Below are 12,243 nucleotides of genomic sequence, written 5' to 3' on the forward strand. Positions count from 1 at the left end.
AGCAATGAAGGGATGAGATGGACCTAGACACCGATGAGATATGATAGAGGTGGCTGGGGTGGAGGAGAGTTGAAGCAGTCGCACTGAAATGACTGACTGCGGAGGAGAGAGGAACAGATTTTAAAATATGACAGCAGCAGGATGATTGAATTAAGAGACGTCGTGGCATTGAGTCTTTCAAACTTCTTTAGAACTTTCTTTAATAGCTTTCAAAACTGTAACGGGAAAGCTTGGAGTTCTGCCGTTGCAAGTTGTAAGCCAAAGGCAGAATGCATTTGAAGGTGAGAAGCTTAAGCTTTGATGATCTTTTGATAAAAATTAAAATAATAGATCTTTGAGGAAACTTGTTAAAATGATTGTCAATAGTAGATTTTAAATGCATGTCTTCACAGAATTAATTCAAGTCTGCTGGCCAGGCCCCTTAAGATAGTTACATGCATTCACGGCCCATATCTCTTACACAATTGTCTTTAAATTGCCGTGAACAGATGTTTGTGTTCGGGGTTTGTTTTAGAAACCTTTTACCATGCCTGAAAGTAATCAGTCCTGTAAAGTAGATCTATCCCAGAGAAACCCGACACTTGGCAAGAGTAACGGTGGTTTAAAGGTGTACAGGGGGGAGGATGTTTCGTGTCTAAAAGCCTTTGAGATAAAATGCTAAACCTCTCTTGGCCGCCTTCTTTGTCTCATCCCTTCTTCCGTTTCCTCCCTCCTTCTTCCTTACAGACAGTTTAACATGGGTGTAGTCTGGATGAGAGAGTGGGTGAACACTCAACGCCTGCCTTGCTGGCAAACACCGTGCCTGCCAGAGTCATTCTGCCTCGAACTATCCGCCTACTTCAGATCCTGTTCTTCAGTGATTAGCCTGCAGCCTCGGTCAACGTTCAGAAGCTCTCTCTCTCAGGTGTGATTTCCATACAACTTTTTTATTTTTTTTTTGGACTATGTCTTTCCACATCAGTTAAGTGTAATGAACCAGTGCTTTTAAATTGGGTAGCGTCCAGAGGGGGGCACCAGCCTTGTTAAAGGATTATTATCTTTGCCTTTGTTTGCCTCAGGTCGATGAAATGTCAAAAGCTGTTCTTATTAGCTGTGCGAATGCTCCATGAAATCCCCACTTCTTCTTCTTATGACTACGTCTCTTGAGCCGAAGGCGAGACATTTCTCTGCTTAGCAATAACTCCAAATGCTTCTTAAATAGATGCCAGAGATAACACATTGTAATGAAACCTTTCTCTTTTTTTAAATACAACCTTGTAGCTGACAAAATATGGTTTTAATCATGAGTGTGTCAGTTTGACAGCAGGCTCTTGGATTCAATATTGTCTTCTTATGAAAGTGAGGCTCCATCAGCTGCTGTGGTTATAATTATGTGCATGTGAGGAAGAGAGAAAATGAAAGAAAGAGACTTATGAGAAACAGAGCTCTGATGTGATGAGCTGTGACATTCAAAGGAGCATGTCTAGACCTTCCTTGGAGTTTGTTCGATTAAATTAATGCTTAAAGTACAGCACAGTCCAAACAGCTTGCCTGAGAAAGAAGAGCCAGACTTAATGAGGGAGCTTAAAGATGAGCAACAAGTTAATTATCTTTCACGGTAAATGCATATCATGTGACACTGACTTATATTTAACACTATTAGTGAACTTTCGAGTCACCCTAACAGCTCCAGATCTAGATAATTAACAGTTTTAACTGAAGATGATACATAACAGCTGCTGTTTTGTGTTGCACATTTTGTGCCTCTTTTCACTACATGGATCAGGAAACTCACCTCTGCTTTGGATTCATTACAAACTCATTATAAGAGGTGTTTAAAGCCCCCGTGAGGAGTCTTTAAGTGGTTATGAAACAGAATGAAAATTATTGTGGTGTGTCTTTAGAACATAAAAATGCAAACCAGACAATCAGCATCAAGATTCAGAATTTTTCAAGTTGCATTTTTCTACTGCAAAGATTATCAATTAGCAATTCACTGGATAGTTAAAACAAATCAGGGTGATATGTTTGGTTTAAAATGCAACTTTCAGAGTAGATACCCAGTAAATGTTCACTTTTACACTTGTCTCCAAAACCAAAACAAACCACACCACTTCCCCTCCTTCCCTGTCCATCCCAGAGTCCTTTGCTCCAGTTACCTACGGTTTCAAGAGCAAGTTAACTGGGAGTGCATTAATTCCTATGGGAATCTCTGTGATATCTCGCATACCTACAAAATAATTTCATCCCAAATGTGCCTCAGGTACATTGAAAAAAACTTTTGCATTGGATATTGGAGAGACTGTATGACAGTGCGCTACAAAGTGTACTGTCAGATAGCTGAAGCACTTTCATATGAAAAGTAGCATCTTCTATCAGTTAATATGGTTGAGCTGATTGATCTGATTAAACTGCAATTAATCATATATGTTAGTGATTTGAGAAAGATTGCATTACTGGTAGATTTAAAGATAGCGGTAACAAAACAATCAGAAAGGGCATGTTTCTGAATCGCATCAAAATTTTCTACTGGCTTTTGAAAAAGATGTTCAGACCAAGGACAGATTTTCCACTTACTAGTCAATCTTGGATGGTGTTAATCTGTAGATTATGGATTTTTCCATAAATTGTAAAAATTAAGAACAGAAAATTTTTACGTGTTCTAATGACAGTTACAAAACTACTTTAACCAGTTGTGTGATGGCATCAGAGTGTGATTAATCAGCATACATTTTTTAATTGCATTTTTCACCCCGTCATTGGTTAAGCAAAATCATTAAAACATTTTGACAGCACTGATATTTACACTTTTAAAATCAAAGTTAGAGCATAATTTGATAAAAACAGATAACACAATGTGTGATTGGCTAAATGAATTGGCTTATCTAAGCTTGTTCCGCTGTTCATATGTCTTTTTCCTAAAATATTTTTCAACACATGCCCCTTCCCTGGCAGGCATACTTTTTTACTCATGTCATTGCATGAAATATTAGCCCTGTTTTGTTTTATCCATGTTAAGAAATTGCAAAAAATGACAAAATTATCATCCTCCCTTGGCTACAGGTAGTTTCTATCAGGTCCTATCATCTATAAAAGAAGTGCATTGTTATCCTGACTAAGAGCAGCTGTTTGATGGACTGATCTCCATTGAGATATTAATTGCAAAGCTAATTTGATTGCCTTTTCGCTGAAATAATTTAGACCAAAAAAGTGCGATACAATAAAATATGATACCATATGATGCACTTTATTGTCCCCTTAGGGAAATTTGTCTTGGACTCCAAGTAGCGAACACATTGAGCTGCCAGATAATAACATGCAAGTAATAAGAAGAAAAGCAACAATAATCCACATGTACACAGAGTTGCACATATCACTAAAAGATGCAACTACATAATTGTCATATATTACACAAACCCATATTGCAGAAGATTCTCATAGCAATAGTTTAAAAATACTAATAATGAATAACAATGATGAAAAAATAAAGTACAGCAAGATGTGATACACAAGACCTTCTTTGATTGGGCTGGAAAATCCTTTACCTAAAGCATCCTGAGATATTGGGACTTTACCCATGTGTTGCAGGTTAATGGTGAAAGAGAAGAGCTAAGAAATTGCAAATTGCAAAGCTAAGAACAAAAAACCCAAAGGAGTTCAACCTAACTGCTTTTTAAGTGGTTACTCAATGGTTTATTTACCAAGAAAATATTTGGTATCATTTATGTCAATGCAAAAAACATTGCATATCAAACTTTTGAAAGCACTGCACTTGTTAAGAGAAGATCAACAAAGAGATTAGAAATTCCAGGTTGTCCATAGGAGGCACCAAAATCAACACAATCAGAAAGTTCCACACATAAGCTTTTAGTCAGTTGCTTCCCCTACATGCAAATTAAAACTTACTTCTGGTCAAAGCTTCGCCTACTCCAGACAGAGTGGGAGGAGATGAATTTGAAAGTAGATTCTCGATGTGTCATTGTATGTTTCACAGGGAGGTTTATATTCCTTTTTCACTTCTACCCACACCAATAAATGGACTCTGCTTTGTGTGTCAGCCTGGGCTGGTTTGAATCTAAAAGAGAAAAAGAAAAGCACTTTTTCTCTATTAGTCACCTGCCAGCATCTAAATGAGAAAACTGTGCTGTCTGTCTCCCTGCCTCTTCCCTCTCCTCTCCCTCATCTCCTGCTCTCTGTGTCGCTCCCTCCCTCACTGCATTTTTCCCAGGCTGAGGCGTCCATGGACCCTCTGGCTCCGCTGCTTTCGTCAGGGACTTGGAGCGCTTTGAGAACTTTTTGAACTCTCCATGCTGGAGTGAGAAGGCAGAGGACGGGGGAGCAGTTGATGGGACACAGCCCGGCAGCAGCAGCAGGCTCCTCTGGAGACGCCATCGGGACTCTCGGCTGGAGATAATCCCCCCCTTGGGTCATGACAAGACAACGCCTCAGACTGTTCACCCCCCTGGCTTTGCTGGGACTTCTCGTGGGGCTTGCAGACCTCAGCTATGGCTCTGCTGTAGAGGATGAGGATTATTATATGCAGGAGATGCTGACAAGAGATCAGGACAACCAGGTGCAAATTTTAGAGAAGCCTGTGGCCTCGATACCTGACAGGCATGAGCGCACCAGCCAAAACTCTGGCAAGAAAGTACCCAAGGGAAAGGCAGAGGGCAGCCGACAGACTGATAACGATGCAAAATCAGGTAAAAGCACTGCCATCAATCTGAGTCAGTGTTGCTTTTCTTACAGTTTTAGTAGGAAATATTTTTTCCAAACAGCAGTAAAACTTTATTCTTGTTCTACAAATCTTTCACAAGTATCCTATCAGTGCCAAAGGTAATCAATAATGTTCTTTAGAAATTATCAGAGGCTTGTGATGCTGCCATTTAAGCTGGGGAACTTTGAAGTGACCTTGTGAGTCACTGTTGGCACTAGATGAAAGTGTATGGCTTATCATTTAGGCTCTGATGTTTTTCAATAATACACACATGGCAGCATTGTAATTACAAAAGCAGTACAACAGGCTTTGAAGTTAAAGCGTTTAGCAAATGTGGTGTAAACTAACACCTGGTTCTGTGACTTTTTCTGACAGCTAATGCCTTTTATGTGTATTGTATTTACATAATAATGCCTGAAGATCAAAGTTTGAAGTAGGTGACTTGTTTTAGGAAAGTTGTTTAATTTTCTCATAGCTTTCTAAGATTACTGAAGTTTGATGAGTGCAGACAGAGACTTGTAAAGGCATACAGGTGCAAAAGATAAAACAAAAAAAAAACCCAACAAAAATCATGAAAGAACAGGAAAAAAGGACCTCTGCAGCCTGTCCTCCTCCTAAATCCCCCATACTCATAAATCTGAGTCATGTATCTGTGTCTCTTCCACACAACAGCAGGATTAACAGCCTCACACAGCAGAGGTCAGGACTGCATTACATATAGGACCCAGAACACGTGAAATCCACGTTTCACTAACATACAGCTCAGTCCGCTCTCTGTGTGGGACTCTCTGCACATGCAGTAGCAGGTTTGTAGGTATGTTTGCCATCTCGCCAGGTGATTGGAGGACAGTTACAGGCGTGAGCGATATGGTTGGTTGGTGGCAGATAATTTTGAGCAGCTGTGTCGACAGTGACCTCATGTTTTAGGCATGTTGATGCACGTGTCTCTGCAAGGATACCTGCTGTAGGTGGGAAGAGAAGGGGGATATGATAACAAAGAGTCATATGAAAGACACTGCTTCCCTTTGATGGAAGATTTTTCTTTCATCTCCATCACACTGCATCATATAAACAAGATAAATATGGTTCCTCATAGGCAGCTATCATTTCACTGTATAATTGCATGGGCCCTTGGGTAGAATTGTTTACAATTTAAGGTCTTGATACAAAACTCTTAAAAGGCCCTATATTGCTAGTTTTTCCTCATAAAGCTACTTTAATACAAGTAATCTGATTGATTTGCATTTTGTCACCTTTTTATCTCTGTATCGGTTTTGCTGCTTGGCAGAGGAATAAAGTAAGAAACTACCTTGTAAATGTTAAACATTAAAAAGCTAGAGCTTGCTGTTTTTCTTTTTTTACCAGTTGCAAGAGTTGGTTGAGTAAACAATAGATGACATGAAAAAGAGAATATAGAACATATACACCAAACAAACTCCCAGGAAGATATATGGGTTGTAACTCCAATGGAACATGAATATTTAAAGGTTATGACAAGCACTAATGTGACATGAATGCATTCAGTCAGATTCTGAGAGCAAGAGAGAGGAAGAGACAGGAGCTCAGTGCGCCAGGACTCCTGGCAGTCTAAGCTATAACTAGGGCCTGGTCCAAGATCAGGCCATAACTATAAGCCTTATCAAAAAGGAAAGTTTTAAACCTGCTCTTAAAAGTAGAGAGGGTGTCTGCCTCCTGGACCCTGACTGGTGACTGGTCAAATGAGATGGACCTGATGACTGAAGGCACCACAAGCCAGCCTGCATTCTGTTGTAGATACCATGCTGTCAAAAATCAACGTACAGTTTTAAATGTTTCATTACCAAAACCCAAAAGAAATAAGTCTATACATTATTCTTACTTCAGACTTTCCTGATAAGACAGGGCCTTTCTGTTTGGAGTCTGCATGTTCTCCCTGTGCATGCTAGGTTTCCCTCAGAGTAGTCTGGCTTCCACCCACAAACCAAATGCATGCATGTTGGGTTTATTTGAGACTCTAAACTGACCGTAGGTGTGAGTGTAAACGTGCCAGGCTGTATATGTCAGACCTGCAATTGACTGGCAACTAGTCCTGATGTAACCTGCCTTTCACCAAATGGCAGCTGGGATTGGCTCCAGTACCCCATGACTCAGAACAACATGTTATTCTTACCAAAAGGCCTTTCAATGAACTGTTTAATAAGTGTTCTATCATGACTTTATTTTAGTGACAAAATATTTTGACTGTTTTGAACCGCTTTCTGATGCCCTAAAGTGGCAAATATGTGGTTTGAAAATAACTTTTTGATGAAGAGCAGCAGTGCTCGAAACATTACTATTTGGGTGCAATAAGTAATTATATTTTTGGAGCCCTGCAGTGTGCGAGAAGTTTTTCTGTTCAACCTTTGTCTTATTTACAGCTCAGCACCTGCCCACCTTGGTTGGATGTGCTTGTTAACCCCCCTTCTATTGATAATAACTTTCAGAATTAAGTACAGACACAAAATGAAGTCAAACAACATTAAGTAGATTTAAAGTGCTGCTTTTGCAGATTTTAGCATGCTTGCCTGAGGAAAAAGCACGTCCTTGCTTTGTTTAAGCATGGTACCACAATTTTTCTTTGACATATCTTAGATCATTTTCTTAAAATCAAGTTTAGCATTAAGGCCTTCTGCCTATCTGAAAGCTTATAAATGTGTGCTCAGTGGCCAAAACTTGATCAAAGGTCAACTTTAAGTATGATAAACCTTAAAGCTCTAAATTGATCATTTTATATTTCACTTACTAATATACTTTTACCATTACGTAATGCCTGGTTGTTTATCTATTAATGTCAGCCCTTCAGTTGACTGGCATTTGTGATAATTCTCAGGTAATTAGGTGGTTTCTTAGGAATAAAATTATAATTTTCTTAGTTTATAAATTGCTTGATAATTCCGAGGTGATTTCTTTATTTTGGCCCACTAAATTAAAGTGAGTTCTCTCTGAATGATTTTCAAATAATTTTTAAGGTTGGGGTTAGGGTAGGGTTAAGGTTAGGGTAGGGTAGGGTTAGGGTTAGGGTAAAATACCATCTAATAATGTGAAAATTGACAGTATTAAAGGGAATTACTTGATAATTAATACATTATTAGTAGGTAACTTCCTCCTTAATATGCCATATTTCCAAGTTATTACTTTGTAAAACACCAGATATTTACACTTATTGCTATAGAATTACTAAGTAATTAGGGCCCTCAAAAACAAAGTGTTACCAAGAAGTTCTCATTCGATAAAATATAATATAAAATGTTATTTACTTACTTTCACTTATATGTTAATTTTGCCATAAGTGCTTTAAACCTGAAATTGAGCTTTCCAACCACCTAATGTTACAGCTTCATATATCTGTTATGCTGACCCACACATGCAGCTCGTAGCATTTTTCTGGGTTTAACCTGTCCCCTGAATGAGACAAGGATAAAGGCTTTCAGATGTGAGAGGGATTGTTATCACATGGGGCCTTTTCCGACCTGACACTCCATCAAATAAAAAAGCACAAGCTCCACTTCCATCTTCAGTTGCTGCAGTGTGACCCCTGCTCCCATCGTTTTTCTTGCAAAGAGTATTTCTGAACCTTGCAGCTGTTATCTTATAAGTGGTACCACTGTATTAAAGAAATGAGGGTGCAAATTGAATGTCTGGGACTTTGAGCTATCCTGTAATTGAAAGCAAGGAGAGCTAGAGTTGAAAATATTCAAATTTTGTGCTCCCAGCTTGTTTCTTGGTTCAGTCCCCAGCCCTGAATTTATCCACATGTGGGGAATTAAATCCAGCCAAAACCCTTTCTTTCCTCTGTCAACGGCATTGCTTTCCCTCTCTATGTCGACAACAAGGAATCAGCAGTTTTAAAAGCGATTTTACCTGCCAAAGCCCCTTTTAAAAGTCAAAAAAAGATTTATTTATGTTCCTATAATAATACCATTTCCTTTCCTCAGTGAAAGCAGCCAACAAAAAGACTGAGAAGACCAAGAAGAGCACCCTGAAAACCCCAAACAGCATCCCAGAAGCAGAGGGACAAGTCAGCCCGATAAAAGAAGGTAATTGAATCACCAGTGTCAGTCTCACTTGTTATGGGAAAATCATAATCTCATGAAAATTCATCTGTCCTTTCAATGTCCAGGGTCTCTCTGTTCTCTGTAGTTTCCTAGGAGTTATTAGGATATATATAAAGAAACAAACTCTATGAAAGATTACATATATTTTGAAAAGTAGAAGAGTTTTGAGGCAGGAGAACTGCCCTGAGAGGAAAAGTCTGGCTAAGTAAAATGATGCTCTCAGAAGTGGAGTCAAGCCACACAGGCACCCATGTCATCTTCACACACAAAGCATTTTGTTTTGTTTCCATGGATTGCTGCGTAAACTAGAGCTAGGATGCCCCTGTAGCCCTCTGTCATGTCGATGACAGATTTAACTCGCTCGACTGAAAACATGATTCAGGGAAAAACACTTGTGACATGACCTCAGACTTTGCACAGCTCTGAACCACTGATGCAGTCTTTATTAGAAGTATTTACACAGTGTCAGACATGTCAAGCATAAGGGGGAAGTTGTATTTAATAAACCAGGGAGTAACTATGTTTTCCAGCTGTGAATTTATGTGTTTATGTTAAAGCAGTTGTTAGGAACCTGCTGAGACAGACAGAAGAGGCTGCCATTTCTAATTTGGCACATGGGAATATGGGAGCATAAAGTTGGATATCTTTGCATGATGGAAAATGGGAGCTCCATGCTGAAATGCCTGGCATAGAGGAGCCCACACAGTCAGAATCTGGAAGACTAGGGCTCTCAAAATCATGTTCTCATAGTTTTCAAATTTTGTTTCAGTGTCTCCTGGTAGCTGCTGATTTAACATCGTCAATCGTTGAAGGCTTCAACTATCCAAAAAATATGCAATGTTATGCATCAAAGGCTGAGGTTTTAAGCTTTAGAAACCATCTAGCCTACATATTTTTAATCTAGTAGCCATTATCTAAAGGTCTGAAGAATTTCAGAGCATGCCACATCCACAAATATCAAACTATGGGGGATTCATTTAATTGCACTTTAATGGGTTTTTAAGTTTAGATTCAGCAGATGTTTCAACAGCTCATTCATTATTCCCAATGGATGAAGCAGGAATATGTTAAAACAAGATGTTTTCATTATTCCAGACTCCACATAATCAGTGTGTACTCTCAGACTGCAGAGGCTAAGATGCATTTTGATCATGGGGAAGACTGAAATGTTAAAATTCAAAGGAAAAAAGATGCAAAATCATATTACCCAGTGGAGCTTGTCACCAGTTGTTCTAAGGTTACACTATATGGACAAAAGTATTTGGCAACATGTGTTTATTATACAATTCAGGTATTTAAGATCATGGACCCAGTCTCCAAAGTCGCCATTTGCCAAACTTTGTGATACAAAGTTATATAAATGGGTCAGTGATGCCAAGCATGGTGCTGTGGTTGATGCCACGTTTGCAAAGATATTATTAGAGAGCTTTTAAGTCTTAAGGAACAACAGCAACTCAACCATGAAGCAGAAAACTACAGAAAATTCCAGAGCACGGTCAACGACTGCTAAGGTGCATGGTGTGTAAAAGTCACCAATGCTCTGCAGAAAACTGTGCAGAAAGAGCTTCGTTGAAGGGTTTTCACACCAACTCTGGGCTGTGAAGCAGTGGAAATGTGTTCTATGGAGTGATGAATCACGCTTCTGTATTCGGCAGTCATATAGGCGAGTCTTGGTTTGGCAGATGCCAGGAGAGCATTTCCTGTCTGACTGCACTTTGCCAACTAGTTTGATGGAGGAGCGGTAATTTTTTTCAGGGTTTGGGCTAGGCCCCTTATCTCCTCTGGAGGGCAATCTTAATGCTTCAGCACACCAAGACATTCTGGACAATGCTACGCTTCCAACTTTGTGGCAACTGTTCTAAGGAAGGACCTTTTCTATTTAAACATGACTGTGCCCCAGTGCATGAAGCAAGGACTAGGGAGACATGGTTTGATGAGTTTGGTGTGGAAGAACTTGACCGGTCTTCACAGAGATCTGATGTCAACCCCTGCACAGGGTCTTCCAAGAAGAATGGAGGCTGTTATAGCTGCAAAAGGGCGGCAACTTCAAAGAGTGAGCCAATTCAAAGAGCTGAATTTGAACAATGGGGTTCACATCCTGTTTGAGAGCCGCGTTGTTGTTGTTGTTGTTGTTGTTGTTGCTATGTAGGTCGTGTTGGTATAATAGACAGAAAAGGGTAGTGTTTGTTCCACACCGCTCCACTGCAGGTACACAACCCACAAAGGACTAGGGATTGATGGTGTAGCATTAATGTCAGAATCTATACCAGGGGTGTCATACAGCCCAGCCAGTGAGCAGGTTTCTTTTGGCCTTAGTGGTGTTGGAGAGACATGGGATATCTAAAAAAAACAAAATAATTTCATGAAATTTTCATTGATTTTGAAAATAAGGAAGTTATAGTAAAATACTAGAACAAATATCAGTCATATTTTAAAACATTGCTAAATTTGGCTGATCTCATGAAGCCATAATGGTACTGGATGAAGAGGCGTTTGGGAGCCAGCTCTTCATGCTCAGCTAAGCAAAGTGATCCAGATCACTAAAAAGAGCAAGAATCTCCATCACTAAATGAGATCATTTAAATCCACTCTTAGACAAATATACTTGCCGGATTTCAGTTTTAGCAATGTGGAGAATATGCCAATAACATAACAGCTGTACTCTTATTAACCCTTTGATGCGCAACATGGGTCAAAAGTGACCCGGATGAGTTTCTTTTATCTATATCTTTGGAAAACATTAATTTCATCATTCAGTCCTCCAGGTATTCCTCAATTAACTTGTTTTTAATCATAAAACATCCTTATTTGAATTTCCACTTTCTTACTTTTTGAGTTAAACCACTTTTTCATTACTATCCCTCTAACGCGCAACATGGGTCAAAAATTACCCATATCTATTTCTTGTGTTATTTCATGTAAATGGCAGAGAGTTTCTATGATATTTCTTTTTTTAAAAAAATTATCAGTAACTATTCCAATTATGCAGTAAATATCTTGTTTTTGAAATGTACAAATCATCATTTTTATTTTCCCTTCCTTACTTCATGAACAATCAGACTTTTTGTATTTCTACATCAAGTTTACACACATGAGTCAGAAATGACCTGCACACATAAAAGTACATTGTGGGATACTGTAATGTGTTTCAGACACTTCACAGCTCAACACAGCTGCCCTTGCACATCTGGTAGATGTAAGAATTTGTTTTTTGTTGTTGTTTACAATTAATACAACCTTACCTCTGAAAAAAAATAAAATGACATTTCTGAAAGATGACTGTAAATAATGTGATAATTTTAGGTTACCTTAGGAGAGAGAATACATTCCTTGTCAGAGAGTGACAGTTATAACTATTAGCCAGCTAGCTAGCTGTTGACATAGATAATCCATTTTATTTATGCTTTATTTTATTTTCTTATTTAGTTGATAACCTTTGTAGTTAGCATTGCTAGGCTGCTTAGAAAAGTAACT

At 38.9% G+C, this 12,243-nt stretch overlaps 1 protein-coding gene across 2 annotated transcripts in view; it reads left to right on the forward strand.

Annotated features, from left to right (window-relative positions):
• Positions 1-755: 755 nt before the first annotated feature.
• cpxm2 (carboxypeptidase X (M14 family), member 2) overlaps positions 756-12,243 on the forward strand; it is a 55,730-nt gene continuing 44,242 nt past the window's right edge. The window contains exons 1-3 of one of the 2 annotated variants that reach the window (XM_041814883.1): positions 756-904; positions 4,208-4,682; positions 8,650-8,751. In XM_041814883.1, the coding sequence (XP_041670817.1) occupies positions 4,409-4,682; positions 8,650-8,751 (376 nt within the window). In that variant the 5' untranslated portion in view covers positions 756-904; positions 4,208-4,408. Of the gene's footprint in view, positions 905-3,970; positions 4,683-8,649; positions 8,752-12,243 lie in introns of those variants that run through there. The other variant, XM_041814882.1, reaches the window with a different exon arrangement.

Source organism: Cheilinus undulatus, linkage group 20 (genome assembly GCF_018320785.1).
Source record: "Cheilinus undulatus linkage group 20, ASM1832078v1, whole genome shotgun sequence".
Lineage (NCBI taxonomy): Eukaryota > Metazoa > Chordata > Actinopteri > Labriformes > Labridae > Cheilinus > Cheilinus undulatus.